Source organism: Stylophora pistillata, chromosome 1 (assembly GCF_964205215.1).
Source record: "Stylophora pistillata chromosome 1, jaStyPist1.2, whole genome shotgun sequence".
NCBI classification, from domain to species: domain Eukaryota; kingdom Metazoa; phylum Cnidaria; class Anthozoa; order Scleractinia; family Pocilloporidae; genus Stylophora; species Stylophora pistillata.
In genome coordinates this window covers 39,332,013-39,354,127 of record NC_142519.1, presented here as the reverse complement: position 1 = coordinate 39,354,127, position 22,115 = coordinate 39,332,013, and the positions used below count along the sequence as shown (strand labels likewise).

Here is a 22,115-nt window from a genome sequence, read left to right as displayed (position 1 = left end):
ATTAGATAAGGAAGTATCACGAACTTCCCAATGACATATCGTCCCGCATTCCTGAGTGTCGTTTACTAGAGAGACTGGGTTCGAAATACAGAGTGGACGTAAACACCAAAACAGCGAACAGCGTAACGACTTAAAAAAAAAAAAAAAAAACTAACCAATCCGCCATTATTTCGTTGCTGGCTATGCCATATAGAGCAGAACAAGTGGGGAAGGGTAAACGTTTTGGTAGAGAGAGGAAACTTGGGTGATTTGTTTCCGCCGTTCGCTGTTTTGTTGTTTGCGATCGACAGTCATTTACTGCAAAATTAAGGCACGAAGGCGATTACTCGGCCTGGTTCTTAGACGATCCAAGAGCGCGCTCGTGATTTTGAAGGATATTTGAGCAATTGGATTCAGAGATATTCATCATTCTGTGGGTTTCTTTATATTTATAGCAACAAAATCTGGATGTTGTGCTGAGAAATGCTTGGAAGTCATGGATCTTGCAGAGATGTGCATGATACGTACGAATCTTCAGGGCAATAACTCGCTGCAAAAAAGGCAGATCGTACTTGATTGGCTATGGATGCATGCCAAACCAAATAAAAGGTACAGTACATCTTATGTTTTCCTTTAGTTTCACCAACAAGTTTCTTCTCGTAGATTGTCTAAATCATTAATAAGACTAAATTAGATAAAACGTATTTGTAACCATCTCTTTATATCGTGATTCCTCATGTTTGTTTCCTTATAGTGACCTTCAAAGCATCCCTTATTATCTTAGTGGATACAAAGTATGCAGTACAGCATACCGCGTGGTTTTTGGACTAAGCGCAGCAGCTTTAAGTGAAACGTTTCGCAATTTTCACGCTGGTGTGAGAGTTTTGCAAAAATCAAGGAGCAAGAACTTAAGTCACAAGAGACTCATGGCCGAAACTTGGATGGAAGCATTCTTCAAAAGGGTAATGAATGCTCTGATTAACGCAATGCCTTAAGATTGATTGCTTCTTCATTGAACCATGGTACATAGACAGACCTGGCAAAGGTGGCTAATTAAGTCCTATGCGTCTCCACTCTCCACTTCTTAAAAAAGAAGAAAAAAAAAACAGAATACGACAATAAAACGAACTTCGTTTGGCATTTTGTTTAGATGTGAGCCTGTCTTAATGCAAACTTCTAGAAGTATCCCTCGCAATATATTGCACTGATTACTTTGAACTCCTCAGTGCACTCAGCCATAGTTTAACAGAAATCCTAGTAACCTGAACTGATTTGTTTGTGTGCTATAAATCTTTACAACGACAATTTTACAACAACTTCTTGTTTCACATAGATTGGCGATAAGATGCCTGACACGGGAGCATTGCATCTTCCAAGCTTTCTGGACAAAACCATCATGTTTGGTTATTTGAAAGCTGATATGGAAGATGAGAATGAAGATGTCATCCATTACAGTACTTTTTGTCATCTCTTGAGAGATGTGTTTCCTTTTGTTAAAATACCCAAGGTGATATGAAGTTCCTGAATTTGTAGTGTTAGTTTTGAATGGTTATGTATAATTGACGATATACTAAGTTGTTGTTTTAAATCCCTGGATCAGATGTAGTTTTCATGCAACTTTGACTACAATAACCCCCGACTGCAAAATAACAATACATTACATCAAAGCAATATCTCTAAAGGTTCAGATTAAATTGATTCCTTGTGACATTTCAATTTTCAGTACAAAGAAACTGTTGTTTACTGCAGGTAAACCGATTTACAAGATGTGATTACTGCACAGTATTGGGTGAGGAAAAGAGAAAAGCTCAAGATAAAGATGTGCGGAAATACTTGGACAAACTTTTTGATTTCCACAATGATCTTCAAATGTAAGTGCTAAATTAATTTCAGTGAGACACATTGCTTGTGTTTTTAAATGTTAACTGTTTCCTGAAATATCTGTAATGAAACATTTTTTTTTTTTTTGTAGGAAAGAGAGAGAAAAGTGTATTACCACCACAGGGACAAAGCTAAAAAGTATCCACAAAAATATGCATGTATTGCACAAGATGGTATGGATCAGGCAAAACTTCTCCTTCCACGATTAGTAGTTATTGCACATGCATATGCTAATGCAAGAAAACTCCGGACCCATTTGACTGGTGTGTTAAACCATGGGAGGCAGCCTAAAGGTTATTTTGACCTATTTCAATATCCCCATGATGCAAATCTCACCATTAACATATTACTCCTGGAATTGCAAAGCATGGGAGAAGACTTGCCTGATACCTTGTACCTTCAAATGGACAACTGTTGGAGAGAGAATAAAAATCAGTTTGTTCTCAACTTTTTAGCCCTTCTTGTGAAGCTTGACATTTTTGTTAAGGTATGTTGTACCCGCTGCTCATAAGGAAATGAAGTTTGAAAAGTGATACACTTAAATGAAATATAGTTCATCCTAATAGTTTGTATTTAATGATTTGCAACAATCTACTGACACTATGGGGTGGGGATGGCAGTGATCATGAACAAAAATTCCCTCAAATCCAATTTTTGTCTTTACAGGTAAAACTAAATTTCTTAATGGTTGGTCACACTCATGAAGCTGTTGACCAGATGTTTAACAAGTAAGAATCTGAGAATTTCATTTTCATTGAATTAAGTTGAGAGGGAAACTATCTTTGAGAATAGTTACATTGCAAAACCATCTTGTTAATGCTGCCGAATACTTAGTCAAAGTTTCACTGCTGGGATGATACTTATAATTGCCAGCTTCAAAATTCTAATTTTGCACATTTGTTGTTGTTAACTGATAGTCATATTAAATTGTGTCTTACAGGCTTTCTGAATTTCTGGTAAAGAAGGACACAAGAACTTTTAAAGGTACTGTTAGGAAGAATGCAATCAGTGAACTTTTAGCTTGGAAAATGACTGTTAGGAATTAATCTTTTATAATTTGACCACCTGCCATATTTGACATGTATACCTGATATGTAAGCTGGTGTTATCCAATTAACAAACAAAATGAAAAGAATCAAAATATCTGCAGAAGAGTAGATTGGTATAATTATTGAGTCATGGCCATGTTTATACAATTATATTTTAAGCCTTCAATTGATTTATGTTTATCCTCTCCTGACAGTATAATATGGATGGATACAATATCTTAAAATGTTGTCTCTGGTTAATTGGTAGAGCTTATGACCTCCTTTGAGAGTTGTTACACCCCAACTCCAAAGGCTGTAGAGGTTGAACATGTTTTTGCTGTGAAGGAGTGGATGTCGCCCTTTTCAACTGTGCTCCACAACATCTCAAATCCTCATGCTTTTAAATTTACAAAAGCTCCTTCAGGAAAAGTCGTTATGCAGTACAAGAACTGGGGGAGTGACAAAAAGGAAAACTGGAAACCAGTAGACCCTGATCCAGAACAGTGGTTAACTATAGTGAAAGTGAGTGAAAATATCTGATGTGCATTATGGAGCCGGAATAAATAAAAACAAAAAATCCCAACAATACTTTCGAGTGATAATTATACTCAGTTTATACACTGAAGATAATACCTGTTTTGTTCAGCTGGAGTATGATTATCTTACATTTTAATTCTTAGCATTATGCTTGACCAATAATAATAATAGTAATAATAATAATAATAATATTAGTAACAATGACAAGTGCTATTAGAAAAATGGCAAACTGATCTCTGTTACAGCTTGATGGTATTATTGTAATGAAGTTACTAATTAGAAGCTTATTTATTGTTTAGGTCTGATCTCATTCTCTAGTCTCATTCATGTCCTTCCAATATGAAATTTCCGGGATAAGTGTTTTTAACAACAACAAACATATGAAACATATGAGTGAACTGCGGTTATGAGACGTATATAAGAACGATCCTTCGCAGTAAAGCACTATTTGAGCAATAGTGGAAATCAGACCTGAAAAAAATTCCAGGCCTGTACGGGATTCCAACCACTGACCTCTGCGATACTAGTGCAGCGCTCTACCAATTGAGCTAACAAGCCAACTGGGAGCAGGCCATCAAATTAATTCGATATAAACCTGAAATTTTTTTCAGGTCTGATTTCCACTATTGCTCAAATAGTGCTTTACTGCGAAGGATCGTTCTTATATACGTCTCATAACCGCAGTTCACTCATATGTTTCATATGTTTGTTGTTGTTCGATTTATCATCTACGGGTTTATATCGAATTAATTTGATGGCCTGCTCCCAGTTGGCTTGTTAGCTCAATTGGTAGAGCGCTGCACTAGTATCGCAGAGGTCAGTGGTTCAAATCCCGTACAGGCCTGAAATTTTTTTCAGGTCTGATTTCCACTATTGCTCAAATAGTGCTTTACTGCGAAGGATCGTTCTTATATACATAAGTGTTTTTGCTACAGTTTTTTTAATGATTGAATTTTTATTATTTATGTCAGGCTGATGCAGAAATAAGTGTAGATGTCCCACCAGATTATGTTGCTCCAGATACAGAGAAGCTTGAGCTTCAGCGGCTCAGATCAGACATTGAAAAGTATTTCAGATCAAGATTGTTTCTGGAACAACATAAAGAAGATTGGGCATCACTACTTGACCCTGAAAATACCAGATGGCATCCGCCAGAAAGGACAGTTGCTTGGCCATTGAAAGAAATCATTGCAAATAAGGAAAGAGTTAAAGAAAGACAAAAACAATTGGAGGCTGCTGGGAATAGTGTGGGTTTTTTGGGGCAAAAACCTGAAGGTGTCCCTGAGGATGTGGATGATATGGTCAGAACTCAAGTTGCTCCTGTGCGAGAGGTGATTTATGCTCAAAATTAAGACATACAATGTGTGCTCAACTCAATTAAGCCTCCTACTCATGCAAACTTGTAGCTATTTTAAGTTGGCCAAAGCCTTTTGGTGTACGTGCCCACCAAACCTTTCCATCATGTGTTTTATTCAGATGCTGACTCAGCCACAGCTGAATTTTCCTTTAGGTGACCACACACACATACACGCACGCACACACACACACGCACACGCACACACACTAAAATGCCTATCAATTATGGCTTTCACAATTGACTCAATTTATTACAATTTCAGGTGTACAGTGGAGCTTATAGGAGGCAGAGAGCTGTGGTCACCGAGGTAGATAACTTTGAAGGAGTTCTGCCAGGTTGCATTGTTGCAGTTAATCTTGAGGGAAACTACAAACCTCCCCATTTGGCAAAGGTAAAGGAAGTCACTAACTCTTCGTTCACTGTGGAGTGGCTAAAAGGTACTTACAAAGGAAAGTGGGTATCATGGCCTGGATGGACTTCCAGCGAAATTCCTAAAGAAAGTATAATCTATTTTGACATCGAATTAGACGAGAATGATAAACTAAGAAAGGAGTCTGTCCAGTACTTAAGAAGGAGATACAAAGAGTTAAAAAAAGGTGAAATGCATGATTGAGTATGCATGTATATCTAGGTTCTTTAATTGATCCAGAAGTACATGGAAATTCCCATAGATCTTCCATCAACATGGTAAAATTTAAGATTTTCAGCTATAATCAATCTAAACATGTACATCGAAATTTCCATAGACCTCCCATTTACATGGTATAATGGAAGATTTACAGCTATAATTGATCTAAACATGTGCATGGAAATTTCCATAGACCTTCCATTAAAATGGTATAATGTAAGATGTTCAGCTATAATTGATCTAGACATGTGCATGGAAATTTCCATAAACCTTCCATTAACATGGTATAATGTGAGATGTTCAGCTATTAATGATCTAGACGTATGCATGGAAATTTCCATAGACCTTCCATTAAAATGGTATAATGTAACATGTTCAGCTATAATTGATCTAGACATGTGCATGGAAATTTCCATAGACCTTCCATTAACATGGTATATAATGTAAGATGTTCAGCTTTAATTGATCTAGACATGTGCATGGAAATTTCCATAGACCTTCCATTAACATGGTATAATGTAAGATGTTCAGCTATTAATGATCTAGACATATGCATGGAAATTTCCATAGACCTTCCATTAAAATGGTATAATGTAACATGTTCAGCTATAATTGATCTAGACATGTGCATGGAAATTTCCATAGACCTTCCATTAACATGGTATATAATGTAAGATGTTCAGCTTTAATTGATCTAGACATGAGCATGGAAATTTCCATAGACCTTCCATTAAAATGGTATAATGTAAGATGAAATTTCCCTAGACCTACCATTAAAATGGTATAATGTAAGATGTTCAGCTATAATTGATCTAGACATGTGCATGGAAATTTCCGTAGACCATCCATTAACATATTGGTATATAATGTAAGATGTTCAGCTTTGATTGATCTAGACATATGCATGGAAATTTTCATAGACCTTCCATTAAAATGGTATAATGTAAGATGAAATTTCCATAGACCTTCCATTAAAATGGTATAATGTAAGATGTTCAGCTACAATTTATCTAGACATGTGCATGGAAATTTCCATAGACCTTCCATTTAAAGACGGTATATAATATAAGATGTTCAGCTTTAATTGATCTAGACATGTGCATGGAAATTTCCATAGACCTTCCATTAAAATGGTATAATGTAAGATAAAATTTACATAGACCTTCCATTAACATGGTATACTGTAAGATGTTCAGCTATAATCGATCTAGACATGTGCATGGAAGTTTCCATAGACCTTCCATTAAAATGGTATGATGTAACATGTTCAGCTATAATTGATCTAGACATGTGCATGGAAATTTCCATAGACCTTCCATGAACATGGTATAATGTAAGATGATCAGCTATAATCGATCTAGACATGTGCATGGAAATTTTCATAGACCTTCCATTAACATGGTATAATGTAAGATGTTCAGCTATAATCGATCTAGACATGTGCATGGAAATTTCCATAGACCTTCCATTAACATGGTATAATGTAAGATGTTCAGCTATTATTGATCTAGACGTATGCATGGAAATTTCCATAGACCTTCCATTAACATGGTATAATGTAAGAATAATGTTCAGCTATAATTGATATAGACATGTGAATGGAAATTTCCATAGACCTTCCATTAATTAACATGGTATATGATGTAAGATGTTCAGCTTTAATTGGTCTAGACATGTGCATGGAAATTTCCATAGATCTTCCATTAAAATGGTATAATGTAAGATGAAATTTCCATAGACCTTCCATTAACATGGTATAATGCAAGATGTTCAGCTATAATCGATCTAGACATGTGCATGGAAATTTCCATAGACCTTCCATAAAATGGTATAATGTAAGATGTTCAGCTATAATTGATCTAGACATGTGCATGGAAATTTCCATAGACCTTCCGTTAAAATGGTATAATGTAAGATGAAATTTCCATAGACCTTCCAATAACACAGCAAAATTTAAGATGCACAGTTATAATTGGCCCTGACATGTCTATGGAAATTTCCATAGATCTTCCATTGACACGGTAAATTCAGTAACGTTATAATCGATCCTGAAATGTGCATGGAAATTTCAAGAGATTTGCTTATTAAGTGTCCTGGTATAATGTAACATGCATATGATTTTTAAAGTCCCTTTGGATTATCATCTCTATGGTAATGTCTGCATATACATTTGTAAAAAAGATTCTTAGAAAAATCGCTTTCAGATATGCCATATCCTACTTGGTATATCTAAAGCACGTATGTATAAATTTCAGTAAATACTGAGTTCTCAAAAGAAAGTCTGTTTTTGTTGTAAAAGTTGTAATGAATTCAACTGTGGAGTGGCTTTTATAGACTATTAAACTTTTTTTCTTCCACATAGTTGAGTGTCCTGGTAAGAAAGATACATTGTAGAGTACATGTTACCCAACATATACTGAAGTGGCAAAGAAGCATCTCTTTGACTGTGATTTTTACCAAATTTTCTTTACTTCAGAAAATCTGCACTTAAAAAATTACGTGTTATTACTGAGTATGAGAGCTATCTTCGCTGTGACGAACACTACATAAGGAATAGGGAAAATGATAAGGAATAGGGAAAATGATATAAGGAATAGGGAAGATGAGGCCTAAAAAAAATTCAGGCCTGTACGGGACTCGAACCCATGACCATTGCGATGCCAGTTAACCAGTGCAGTCCGGTATCCCAGAGGTCATGAGTTGGAATCCAATACAGGCCTGAGTTTTTTTTTCAGTCGTCATTTTCACTACTAGCTGCTTAACAGAGGTTGTCGCGAAGAGTCAAACATTCACAGACAACAGTCAAAAAATCGAATCGGCTCATATTCTAGTGTTAGGTAGGCCTATAGTTAAAACAAACCAAGACATATATAAAGGGGTAAGGGCTAACGAAGGGCTAACGCTCGAAACGTCAGCTTCTTAACTCTTTACAGTGGCCAATTTACAATTTCAACTTAGTTGATTTTACCAAATTACCAAGACATACGTAGTTTGTTGAAAAATTCTTTGTTCTTGAGAAAATTGAGAAAAAACTCAATTTACGCATAATTAGCGTCGTTCTAAGGTCGAATTTAGCCCATTACTGGAGGCCTTGTTTGTACTAGTAAAAGCAGTGAAAAACTTACTTATTCCAGAGACTCTTAGAACAATGTCTCCCCTACGTTTTCACAAATAGTAGAATCAATATTTAAATTTGAAATACAATACGGATTTTTCTATCTATTTACTTAAGTGCCGTGTGTAGGATAGCTTCAAAAAATTATTTTTATATGTTCTAAGTGAAATAAAAGTTTAATATTTGAAACAAGAGAGGTAGAAATGATAAACTCGCCGTTTGTAGAGATATTTTTCTGGTGATTTTAGGCTGCTATGCATACGAGGGCCTTAAACTCATAGAAATTTCGCTCTTCGGCGAAGTCGGCGACATAGAAGAACAGACAGACTTTGTTTATCATTTGCAGTCAGTGGTAATAATAGTCTTAGGGGAGCGTTGCGTGACATCCGAAAAAATGGCTGCGAGGGAGACTATGGTAATAATGAAGGCTTGAATGATATAAATATCGTATTCAAAGTACTTGCAATATGAGAGAAGTTGTTTTTTTTCTCTCCGAAAGCATTTACTTTGTAGAAATGAGTGGACAATGGTTGAAACTGCGTGACTTATGTTACGCAATTGTCAGATCTATATTCCTATTAGGCAAGTGGTTTTAAATTTCTTAAATCGAAAAGTTGCAGAAAATTTTTTGTATGAAATCCAAATAGAAGGAATGAGAGGTTTTGTGTTCGGATAAAAATTCATATTTTTTTAAACTTGTTACTACTTATAGGCAATTAGTAATAGAACGTAACGTCACAGTTCATTTTTAGTTCTTATCAACCGAGCGGGAGAACTGTATGGGAAAATCTTGACCGAGGTCAAGATTCTCCCATACAGACCGACCTAGCTCGGTTAATAAGATGTTTATTATATGGCTGTGTCTTACATGCCAATTTTTTATATCCTTTGTACCTTTCCTTTTTTTTTTAAGACCGGCCAGATGCCGGTCTAGATGGGAAAATCTAGACCGCCGTTCAATATTGATATCAGCCAATCAAATTCGTGAGTTCGGTAGTTCCCAGTCCTTGTGAGACACAGCCATATAATAACATCTGATAAACTTAGTGCGCAACAAGTAAACAGCCGAGACTAAATATTTTGAATGGAAATTTTTTGTTCATTTGAATCTCTTGCTGTGGATGATTGTGGCTACAATCCAAAAGACAGGAAAGGGGCTAGGCAGATAGTACCTTTACTGTCGTGTGACAAGGAAATAGCAGGGCACTTGGCTCAGATCATTTTTCATTCACTGGTGTGTTCACCGAGTATGACTTGATATTGAGTCCAGCAGCTGTTTTCCAATGACCCAACGATGCTGATGCATAAACAATATTGCCCAATTCATCGCTCAAGACTTGGTCTTGGATGGACTCGAGGGGAAAATTTACGGAAGCCAAAAAGGGACAATCCAAAAATGTTTTTCAAATCCCGAAAAATATTTCAAATCGCTATATTTCTTTTAAACTCACTGTCGAAAAGTCTGACAAATCCAAAGATATTTTGCAAATCCAAAAACATATTTAGAAATCCAAAAAAATTTTTCCAAAATCCGAAAATATTTTGCGAATCCAAAAAGATTTTTTTCAAAATCCGAAAATATTCTGCAAATCCAAAAAAATATTTTGTCACGTGCTATTTGCGCCAGCAGTCACCCAGAGTTTTCTTACCATATCCCGCATACAAAATGGCGAAGGAACGAGGATAGAACATGTTCTGTCAAAAATGTGGAAAAGAATGTGGGAACAATGAAACATTCTGCCGTTGTTGTGGAACACTAAAATGGCGTGAAGAGGAAAGTGTGTTGTCCAGCTCGGGAGACGAAAGATTGGCTATAGAACATTACTTTAATAAGGGATTTCGTTACGAGACCATTGTTCACTTTCTGGCAGAATACCATGGGATTTCAATGAACGTGAGGACTTTGAAGAGAAGCCTACGTCACTATGGGTTAAAAAGAAACCACCTTCATTGAAAACACACTGTTCGGGAAATAGTTCGACGAGAAATTGTTGTAAAATGGGGCTGACAGGCCTCCACGACTCCCCAGCGCGTGTTTAGAGTAGCCTATTCAAAGTTTGGCCCCATTGAGTATGTCTTTGGGCGACCGTCCTCTTTAGTAAGATACGAGAAACGGATTTTTGTATATTTCGTTGAGTAGTGGTTGTGTTTCTATTAAATACCAGTGTCTCATGAGAATTTGCTTCAGGTTTGGCACTGATGGTTGGTATTGTGTAACACAAAAGGCAAGATTCGTTGGTTCGTCTTTTGTTTCTGTTGATGAGCTAATTTCCTGTTTTTTGATTCACTTTTGAGAGGGTTGTGCTAATGAGGTCTTCTCGGTAGCCTCTCTTTAGCAAATGCGCCTCATTTGTAATTTTCTCCTCAAATATTGTTTGAGAGGAGTTTGTTCTTAGAAGTCTAGGGGTCTCCCTTTTTATGAAGTCTCTTTTAACTCCTTGTGGGTGACAGGAACTATAGTGTGTATACAGAAATGTCTCAGTTTGTTTAAAATGAGTACGCACATCAGGGACTGCGTCTTTTTTTAATCGTTCGCCTTTGTAGATGTACAGCTATTTTTTTCACTGTCTCGATCGTTAAGTTGTCTTGATTGCTTTTAGCTTGCGCTACGCGTGCTGATTCGATCGTACTACAGTTCTTAGTGTTCCCATTTAACACAAAATTTTTTTGGATTTCAAAATATCTTTTTGGATTTGCAAAATATTTTCGGATTTTGAAAAAGTTTTTCGGATTTCAAAAAATTTTTTTGGATTCGCAAAATATTTTCGCATTTTGAAAAAATGTTTTGGATTTCTAAAAACTTTTTTGGATTTGCAAAATATCTTTGGATTTGTCAAACTTTCCGACAGTGAGTTTAAAATAAATATTGCCATTTGAAATATTTTTCGGGATTTGAAAAATATTTTTGGATTGTCCCTTTTCGGCTTCCATAGAAAATACTAAATGCAAAGTGCCAGTCAATATTTTTAGACAAAAAGCGAAGAAGCTTCCTCAGATCTCATTCCTCCTATTTGGATCTCAGATAAAAAATTTCCTGCAACTTTTCGATTTGAAAAATTTCAAACCACTTGCGTAACAGGAATATAGATCTGACAATTGCGTGACACATAACTCACGCAGTGAAAACCATATCTACTCATTTTTACAAAACGAATGCTTTCGGAGAAAACAAAAACAACTTCTACTGTACTGTAAGTAATTTGAAGATGTTATTTATATCATTCAAGCATTCATTATTACCACTGATCATGACTGCAAGTGACAAACAAAGTCAGTGTAATCTTTTATCTCGCCGACTTCGCCAAAAAGCGAAATTTCTATGAATTTAAAAAGCCCAGGAAAACAACTCTACAAACGGTAAGTTTATCATTTCTACTTCTTTTGTTTCCAATATTAAACGTTTATTCCACCAAACTCATATCAAAATAACTTGGATATATCAACAAAGTTAAAGTGGTAAATTGGCCACCGTGACGATTACAAAAGCTGACGTTTCGAGTCGGAGCGAATAGAGGAATTGTGGGTTGTGTGTGCTTTTAAAAGGCAGAGAATGGAGCTACGTTATTGGTGGGAACATGGCAAGGAGAAAAACAATAATAACTTAGTAGAATGAAAAGCGTTCGTTGATCCCTGTGGGATTTAGACTGCCGGTTTGAAAGATGAGCTTTTGCTCAAGATTTTTACGGCTTTCCGTGCTACCTCAGCGTAATTAGAGACCGCAGATTGCCATATGTCGCTTAGAATGATTAGGTAAATTGAAATGTCTAGCGACTGGTTTCGATGTGTCCTTGCCATTCTTTTCCACGTTTCGAAGGTGTTCTCGGAATCGGTCACCTAGTCTTCTGCCTGTTTCGCCGATGTATATCATTTTGCAATAAGTGCAAGTTATGCAATAGATCACATTGGCGGAGGTGCACGTGAAGTGATCGATGATCTTAATGGATCAGTTAGGTCCCGATATTTTATCAGTGTCGTGAATGAAAGGACACGTTTTGCATCGTGCACGAGCGCATTTAAAAGTTTGGATATATCAACAAGGTTGAAGTCGTAAATTGGCCACCGTAACGATTACAAAAGCTGACGTTTCGAGCGTCAGCCCTTCGTCGAAGCGTCAGCCCTTCGTCGGAGCGTCAGCCCTTCGTCGGAGCGTCAGCCCTTCGTCGGAGCGTTAGCCCTTCGTCGGAGCGTCAGCCCTTCGTCGGAGCGTCGTCCTTCGTCGGAGCGTCAGCCCTTCGTCGGAGCGTCAACCGCCTCCCGGTTAGCTCAATTGGTTAGAGCGCTAGACTGGTGTGCGGGAGGTCGAGGTCGATGGTTCGAGCCCCGGCCGGACCAACACTCAAAGTCTTAAAATAACTGAGGAGAATGCGCTACCTTTCTATATAATATCAAGAAATGATTAGACATTCTAGTCTTCTCGGATAAGGACGAATAAACCGTAGGTCCCGTCTCCTGGATCTAGTAATTAGTTAATTTGGTTAGGCAGGGGACGTTAAAGAACCCACTCACGTGATTGCTGTGATGTGGTCTGGCCTGTTTACTGGGAATTGGGGGGAGGGGGCATCTTCATATAAGTTTCCTTCGACTGTTTGTAAACTGCTGATGTAGTCCGGCCAAAGTCCCCGAAAAGTGTTGTGATGCGCATTTGATCATATCCACATGTTAATTTGCGCAATATAAATATTAAATTATTATTAAAACTATTAGCTTTTGTAATCGTTACGGTGGCCAATTTACCATTTCAACTTTGTTGATACATCCAAGTTATTTTGTTACTCCCACCGACGCAGCCCCAAACAGTTTCTTTCGAAACTATCACCCTTTACGCATTTAAAAGTGCCTGGTTGGTCATTAGTCTGAAAAGAACTTCTGACCAAAACATTGCCTATGTTTTTGTCGCGTTTGAATGAAATGAGAGGAGGCTGCGAAAAGATAGTGCTTGTCTCTGGATCGTTTTGAGCTAATTTAAAGTTTTTAAGAATGATGGATTTAACTGAGTGGTTGTGATGGTGAAACATGAGAGTGAATGGAATGCGCTCGGAATCTTCCTTATGCGACGTTTGTAGTGCTGAATGTCGATCAATAAGTTGGGCGCGGTGGTAACCCGCTTGAACGACAGGAACAGGGTAACCACGTTTATCGAAAAACTAGCATATTCACTCTGATTTGTGGTGGAGATCAGAGTCATCACTGCATAAACGACGAAGTCTTAGAAACTGAGAAAAAGGAATGGAATTTTAACGTGAGATGGATGCGAAGACGAATATAACAAGTAATTATGCGAGTTTGTAGGTTTGTAATACACACTAGTGCATAGACCGTTACCTTCAATTGAAACTTTCCCAGGTATATTTCAGAGCCGGGTGAAAAGAATTGACTGCGGCTATGAATTGAGTGAGCTCCTCTCTGGTAGAGGAGGTAGCGCCTATACAGTCGTCGATGTAGTGACCGTAGAGTTCAGGTTTGGACCCGTTGTATTGGCTGAAAAATTGATGTTCGACAAAGGTAAAAAGGTAAAAAGTAAATACGAGAAGCTGTAGGAGCGGTTATGATGAGATTTTCTTTTTTTTTTTTAATGCACAAACCTAGCAATCTGGGTCGGCCCATTGTCTCGGCTTGCAGTTGCCCTACCGAACTTATCTCCAGCTATCTAGAAAAAATTATGGCTCCTATCGTCAAAACTTTACCATCATCTATTAAAGACAGCCAACACGCTCTTCAAATTTTTCGAGACTTTAATTTCCTTGGCCAAAACAAAACTTTTTTTCCCCATGGATATTACGTCTCTTTACACTGTCATTCCTAATGGCGAAGGCCTTCTGGCCCTTCAACATTTTTTTTGATCAACGTACTGATAAGGAATCTAAATCTGAAACACTACTACGCTTAGCCGAACTAGTGCTCACACTCAATTGTTTTTCATTCGGAAACAACTTCTTCAAACAAACCAATGGTGTAGCCATGGGCACCAAAATGGGACCTAGCTATGCCAATCTTTTTGTAGGTTTTGTCCAACATCAATTTTTCAGCCAATTCAACGGGTCCGAACCTGAACTCTACGGTCGCTACATCGACGACTGTATCGGCGCTACCTCCTCTACCAGAGAGGAGCTCACTCAATTCATAACCGCAGTCTACTCTTTTCACCCGGCTCTCAAATATACCTGGGAAATTTCTGACAATTCTTTATCCTTTTTAGACGTCAGTTTCAATTGAAGGTAACGGTTTATGCTCTAGTGTGTATTACAAACCTACAGACTCGCATAATTACTTGTTATATTCTCTTCGCATCCATCTCACGTTAAGAATTCCATTCCTTTTTCTCAGTTTCTAAGACTTCCTCGTTTATACAGTGTTGACTCTGATTTCCACCACAAATCAGAGTCAATGTACCAGTTTTTTCGATAAATGTGGTTACCCTGTTTCTGTCGTTCAAGCGGGTTACCACCGCGCCCAACTTATTGATCGACATTCAGCACTAAAAACGTCGCATAAGGAAGATTCCGACCGTATTCCATTCACTCTCACGTTTCACCCTCACAACCACTCAGTTAAATCCATCATTTTTAAAAACTTTAAATTAGTTCAAAACGATCCAGAGACAAGCACTATCTTTTCGCAGCCTCCGCTCATTTCATTCAAACGCGACAAAAATATAGGCAATTTTTTGGTCAGAGGTTCTTTTCAGACTAATGACCAACCAGGCACTTTTAAATGCGCTTGTGCACGATGCAAAACGTGTCATTTCATTCACGACACTGATAAAATATCGGGACCTGAACGATCCATTAAGATCACCGATCACTTCACGTGCACCTCCGCCAATGTCATCTATTGCATAACTTGCACTTATTGCAAAAAGATATACATCGGCGAAACAGGCAGAAGACTAGGTGACCGATTCCGAGAACGCCTTCGAGACGTGGAAAGGAATGACAAGGACACATCGAAACCAGTCGCTAGACATTTCAATTTACCTAATCATTCTAAGCAACATATGGCAGTCTGCGGTCTTTCCTTACTCTTAGGTAGCACGGAAAGCCGTAAAAATCTTGAACAAAACCACATAATAATATATAATATAGATCAATTTCTATAGCGCATTTCCATGTAAATGCTCTAATGCGCTTTACAACACTGTGCGGGGGACTTTTCCAGACTGCCGGCGGCAGTTTACAATTAATAAAGGAGAAATTTTTACAGATGCCCCCTCCCCCCCTTCCCAGTAAACAGGCCAGACCACATCACAGTAATCTCGTGATGTGGGTTCTTTAACGTCCCTTGCCGAAATGAACTAATTGATAGGTGCAGGAGACGGGACCTCCGGCTTTACGTCCTATCCGAGAAGACGAAGCAATGTGAGTGAAGCGTCTTGCTTAAGGACACAACGTCAAGCCCCAGCCAGGACTTGAACCCGGGCCATCTGACCTAGAGTCCAGCGCACTGACCACTGGACTACTCACGCCTCACATCACATCTTTCAAACCGGCAGTCTAAATCCCACAGGGATCAACGAACGCTTTTCATTCCACTAAGTTATTATTGTTTTTCTCCTTGCCATGTTCCCACCAATAACGTAGCTCCATTCTCTGCCTTTAAAAGCACACACAACCCACAATGCCTCTTTTCGCTCCGACGAAGGGCCAACGCTCGAAACGTCAGCCTTTGTAATCGTCACGGTGGCCAATTTACCACTTTAACTTTGTTGATATATCCAGGTTATTTTGTTACTCTTACCGACGCAGCCCCAAACAGTTTCTTTCGAAACTATCAGCCTTTATTCATATAAAAATAATTTTTTGAAGCTACCCTACTTTTCACATTGCCCTTAAGTAAATAGAAAAATTTGTATTTTATTTCAAATTGAAATGGTGATTCTACTTTTTTGTGAAAACTTAGGAGAGACATTGTTCTAAAATTTTGTGAATAAGTAAGTTTTTCACTGCTTTTACGAGTAGAAGCAAGGCCTCCAAAATTGAGCTAAATTTTACCTTCGAACGACGCTAATTATGCGTAAATTGAGTTTAATTTTCTCGAAAACAAAAGAATTTTTCAATCAACTATATAAGTCTTGGTTTGTTTTACCTATAGACCTACCTGAGGTCCTGCCAAGGTGGTCCTTCCAGATTCAAACTCTGAGTGTTCAAAGACATATGAGCCAATTGAATTTTTTGACTGTTGCCGTTGATTTGTAAATTTGTCTGATTTTTGGTAACATCTTCTCTTACTTAGTGTTCGTTGCTGCGTAGATCGCTCTCGTACTCGTTCTTTAACCACAGTTCAAATATGTGACTTTCACATATTCACAAACGTTGATCCATGACTGTCCGATTGATTTGAATATCCCCATGAGTATTGCCTCATGTCTTCCTCGTATGGTTTGCATGGTATGTGTCTTTGAACACTCAGAGTTTGAATCTGGAAGGACCACCTTAGCAGGACCTTGGTTTTGGTGGTGTTCGGGCCAGGACCCGCATGCCGCAGTGGGAGGATCTCACGCCCCCCAGTGAGACTGGACTTATGACGGGGCCACCCTACTGAGGACATTTTTTTGTTGCGTTACTACTATGGTATATAGAAACATGTGCTTTTCGCTTGAAGTTATTTTAGTAGTCTGAACAAATATTTTAGTAGTCGGAACAAAACATTTTAGTAGTCTAAACAGAACAGTTGGTTAAAAGACCTGGTGTGTCCCGAGGTTTTGTCTGCTTTGTCTTCTGGTGGTTCTTTGTAGTACTTTAAAAGATCTCTTATTCAGCCGGATTTCACTTCTGCTTCGTAAATACTTCGTCTTCCAATCACAAATTAAATGATTTCATTCATACGATATGACTAGTCCTCAGGGGTGGAAGATCGTCCACGTTTTTGGTGTGGACGTTTGCGAGCCTCTTAAGTTTCCTGAGCCGAATTCATTTCAGATAACGGAAATTGCTACGATTCCGACGATTGCATCTTTCTGAGACCCTTATTGATTTTCTGGTACCTCGCTGCCGTTAATTAAAGGAAAGATTGAAAAACAGATACTTACATAGACATCATGTTTTTCATGCCTTCAAAAACTCCACGCGGCAGGTAGTCAATATTGTTTTGATAAACAGCCCTTGAAAAACAAAGAAGACAAATCATTATTATCAGAAGTGTAAAACAAATTAGAAGTAAATACTTATTTTCATAAACTTACACCATCTCTATTGATTCTTCAATACTTTCTCCCGAGATATCTTCAGAAACTTTCCGATTTTGAAAACATGTTGAATCCTTTTGGGTAAGGGAAAGAGTTATTACATCCCTAACTCTATTCTTTTTCTGTCTTTAACTAGAGAAGTCTGGGGCAGCAGCTGCTATCTTGGATGACATGGCATCTTGTTTAGAATTCTGCCGAGCGTTCTCAGGTTTATCCAGTCAAAGAGCACGACCATGATTATTTTAGAAAACCTTTAAGCAAAAGTGGTGGAAGGAGGAAAGGGGAGTCTATTCACCCCGCTGACCCTCTGTACCACCACAAAAATATTACATAAACTGTACCTGGAGCCCATCACCTAGGTAGATGGGCTTCTGACTGTACTTTCGAGAGTTACCCCTCCTTTTTTTTTTTTTTTCAGTCAGACATTCTCAAACCAAGAGTAAATAAAGGGAGCTAAGCAATTAGGCGGGCAAATGATTATCAATCACAGATGCTTAGATATTAACATGGTCAATACTAGCTACTTGTGCTGTCAGGTGTGGTTTCCATGAAATGTTTACTTACAGGTCGCTCAGATTGGAGAGGCCTTGGAACTGATCAGGTGACAGGGCTACAAGGCTGTTGTTATACATGTATCTAAACAATAAAATGCACAAGGCGCTCGGTATAACTATAGAGTCTTCGATAGGGGGAGGTATTTGTTGACTTTAATGGTCTTTTGCAGCAGGCAGCTGATTACGAAACTTAAAGACTATTTTAATTAGTAATAATAGTTTTAATAACCTTCATCCAGCATTATTTGTCAAGGACCTCGAGGCTGTTTCTATCCCGAAACTTCTCTCGTACTATAGAAACTGTTTCATCAGCTATCATTTAGATTCAGTCGTGTTAAACATGCATTTATTTTTGCGAAACCTCCTTCAAAAGTGAACTAGTACTTTGGTATTTAGCAAACTGTTTTCATTTCCCTCAGTGTACTCCAACACTTCCCGAAAGAACCTACCAAAAATGTATTCGGACCACAACGTTGCAGCGTGCATTGTGACAAGAACAAGTAAGTTCTATCAAGCCATGCCTTCAAACAAAAGAACTATGCTGGCCGTCGGTTAAACAATGTATATACCTCGTCAGAGTTATTGTAACATATAACTACACGATCGGACGCGCGCCCATTTACTTTTGCAATCGATCGAGTAAATAAAGCTCGCATTCCTAATCCCAACATCCAGAATTCTATGCTTTTAAGGAACCCTTTTCTGAAACAAGCGGAAAAGCTGCCAGAAAAATTTTTAGTTTGAAACTGGACTTTTTAGATCCATTGTTTTCATTGAAATCCCAAGTTAACTCACGATAGACTGATAGTGTTTTAATAGCCACTAAAAAATTTTAATTTCTATTCTCAGAAAAGTTTGATTCGGGATAATCATTAATCATCAGCCATCGTTACTACCATAGTGTGGCCGCAAAGCCCCGAGGGAAGGGTGTTATAAAAGTATTGTTTAGGATGTGTTGTATTACATTCTGTTCTATCACCTTACACTTTTGCCCTTGATTAATCTTAGTTGACGGCATCTGTTTTCAATGTGTGTGTGTATATTTTTTGCGTTTTATTCAGTAAACATCGTTAAACAAACTTATAATAAGCCATAAGAAGATGCCAGAGAAATAGTCCGTAGGTAATCTGATCCTTAGGTTTTTGCTAACACTTCCTTGTATAAATGTTCATTAACACAAGTTACGTGATTTAACCCAGTTTTTAAACAATTGTTAATCACTTACAATGTTTTTATCGCGGAGAGATTTTTGAAGCTTGGCAAGCGCTGAAGTTTGTTACTGGAGAGAAAGCTGTAAGTAATATGTAAAGTGAAAAAGAAGGCAACGGAATTGGCATTTGAGATTCTTGAAAAGTTTTACTTGTTCTCTTCGAATAAAGAAGACTTCATTTTATCGAAATAAAACCCAATTGGTTGTTTTGAGGACTTACAAATCTTTATGCGTCCTAGCTGAGTATACAGTGTTTACTCCTGATCTTGAGAATTTAGGAAAAAAATTCCACCTGCGTGTCCACTGATAACATGAGCCTTTTCTATATCATGATATCACTTCTCAGTTTACTTTGATTATTTTCTTGAAATAGCAACAAAATTTAAATCTGCGAAGTTTTGTTTTTAGAATGGTCATAATGCACAGGGCTACTTAAAGCTCTATGAAAAACTGTACATTATAGGTAGCCTATGCTGTGGAGTCTGTAGTGAATGCCACTTACAGCCTTTTCATCTGAGTAAGGTTGCCAAAAGCATCCACGGGCAGACGCTGAATTTTGTTGTTTGATAAATCCCTTAGAGTATTTAATAAGATAAAGAGTAAGCTAACAATTAAAAACATGTCTTATATTTAAAAAATGGGCAAAGGCCCGCTCCTTAACGTTTATAGAATGAGCTGAACCAGAGCCAAATGAGCCAGCCAATAATACACCAAAACGTGTTTTTGACAAATTAGGCAAAGAGAGACACTTTGAATGCCCCTGAAACCGTCAACAATGGTCAGAGATTGCGGATATGCAGCAGTTTGACTCATTCAACAAACCATTTTTCTGAAGTAGACTGATTGAACTTTCGTTTGAGACTATAGCTAATTACTATTTGGACAAGCGAGAATATTCTGAGATCTAAAAGAACATAACATTTTTTTCAATTCATCTGATAGTGGCTCAAGTCAAAGCATTGACAAGCGATCTTTTCAAGTAATTAAGGACCGCCATCATTAGATATTTATATTGGACCTGTAACCTTTTTTTTTTTTTTCTAATTTTACAGTCAGTTTTACTTATAGTTCTTCCAGCTTGAAATTATTGCGAAGTATCCCTCGAGGCAAAGACTGCAACTGATTGTAGGACAAGTCCCTAACAACGAGTATATTAGAGAATAAGGTAATTTACAGAGTAAGTAGAACAAGTCAAAGCTCCAGTGGAACATTTTAAAGCAGAAGGACTGCGCAATGTCCTAAACTAAGTGCTATAAATAAGTCTTATCATCCAACTACACATAGTACAGTACAAATAACGCCACAGACGAGTACAAATACCACGCGGTATTTGTACTCTAATACCACGCGGTATTTGTACTCTAGAGGACCGGTTAAACAGGTTTTCTCGCATCGCGCAAGCTAAGAATTGGATTTTAGTTACGAGAAAAAAATTGCGGACAATTTGAATCATATTTCTGACGACGAAGAGTCAGAATGGCTGGCAAATATAGATCCAAGTTTATTAGATGAATCGAACAAAGAAAAACAGCTAGACGACAAGGAAATTTTTTTATTTATTGAAGAAAATAGAAACAGCAACCCAACAACGCGCCAATTCCGTTCCGCTTCGCATACTTCTGTCACGCACTCCAAGTAAATAAACATCCGCGAGATTCGCCCGCACTGAAACAAAAGTTTGGCGTGTTGGATAATGAATAAACTATTAGAACTTTAGTTGTGTAGTATCGCTGAGTATTTTTACTCGTTATTTGTATTTTGACTCGCCCTATGGGCTCGTCAAAACACGGCACAACTCGTAAAAATTAGTAAAAATTATTGGATGATTCGAACAAAGAAATAGAGCTAGACGACCAGGATTTTTTTATTATATATTGAAGAAAACAGAAACAGCAACCCGACAACGCGCCATTTCCGTTCCGCTTCGCATACTTCTGTCACGCACTCCACATAAACAAACATCTGCGAAACTCGCCCGCACTGAAACAACAGTTTGGCGTGCTGGATAATAAATAAATTATTAGAATTTTAGTTGTGTAGTATCGCTGAGTATTTTTACTCGTTATTTGTATTTTGACTCGCCCTACGGGCTCGTCAAAATACGGCACAACTCATAAAAATACTCAGCGATACTACAGATCAAAACGTCTAATTAACAACTGGTGAACGTCATAGCGTGTACTATTGAGTTATGGATGCACGCGGGAGGTTGCTAAGAACGAAAGAAGCGTAAGAGTTGCACGAGGCGATAGCCGAGTGCGACTCTAGCTTCTTGAGTGCTTAGCAAACCTCTTAAGTGCATCCATAATTCAATAGTACACGCTATTGCGCTAACCATTTGTTTTATAACATAGCATTGCTACATTGGAACAAGAGTTCCCTTTATTTAACAAATCTTACTTGAAAAGCTTTTCTAAAAAACTACTTATCAAAACCTTACGTGATCAGAAAAAACAAGCGCGTGCGGAAAAATAGTCTTAACATTCGCGTACGTCAGCAGCATGCACCCATGGGCAAATAGTAGATGCTGAATTAACCAATCAGAGTCCGCGCTTTGCTTTAGTTATGTTAAGATAAGACTTAGTATAATTTCAGAGCTGAACAAAGAGTTTCCAGCAATCTGATTGGTCGAGCGGTTCCTTATA

At 37.8% G+C, this 22,115-nt stretch overlaps 1 protein-coding gene and 1 pseudogene across 2 annotated transcripts in view; one reads left to right on the top strand and one right to left on the bottom strand.

The window, feature by feature from the left end:
• The window catches only part of LOC111346380 (uncharacterized), an 87,885-nt gene that overhangs the window by 18,446 nt on the left and 47,324 nt on the right, over positions 1-22,115 (bottom strand). The window contains exons 9-13 of the mRNA XM_088747485.1: positions 20,537-20,608; positions 19,973-20,044; positions 19,486-19,551; positions 18,271-18,342; positions 17,551-17,622 (exon numbers count right to left, since the gene is read on the bottom strand). Of these exons, the coding sequence (XP_088603611.1) occupies positions 17,551-17,622; positions 18,271-18,342; positions 19,486-19,551; positions 19,973-20,044; positions 20,537-20,608 (354 nt within the window). The remainder of the gene's footprint in view (positions 1-17,550; positions 17,623-18,270; positions 18,343-19,485; positions 19,552-19,972; positions 20,045-20,536; positions 20,609-22,115) is intronic.
• Positions 435-7,767, top strand: LOC148742452 (uncharacterized; annotated as a pseudogene). Its single transcript, XR_015999725.1, has 10 exons — positions 435-588; positions 734-941; positions 1,313-1,486; positions 1,729-1,854; positions 1,952-2,347; positions 2,527-2,588; positions 2,801-2,844; positions 3,157-3,410; positions 4,397-4,756; positions 5,045-7,767. The product of XR_015999725.1 is annotated as an uncharacterized LOC148742452 (transcript).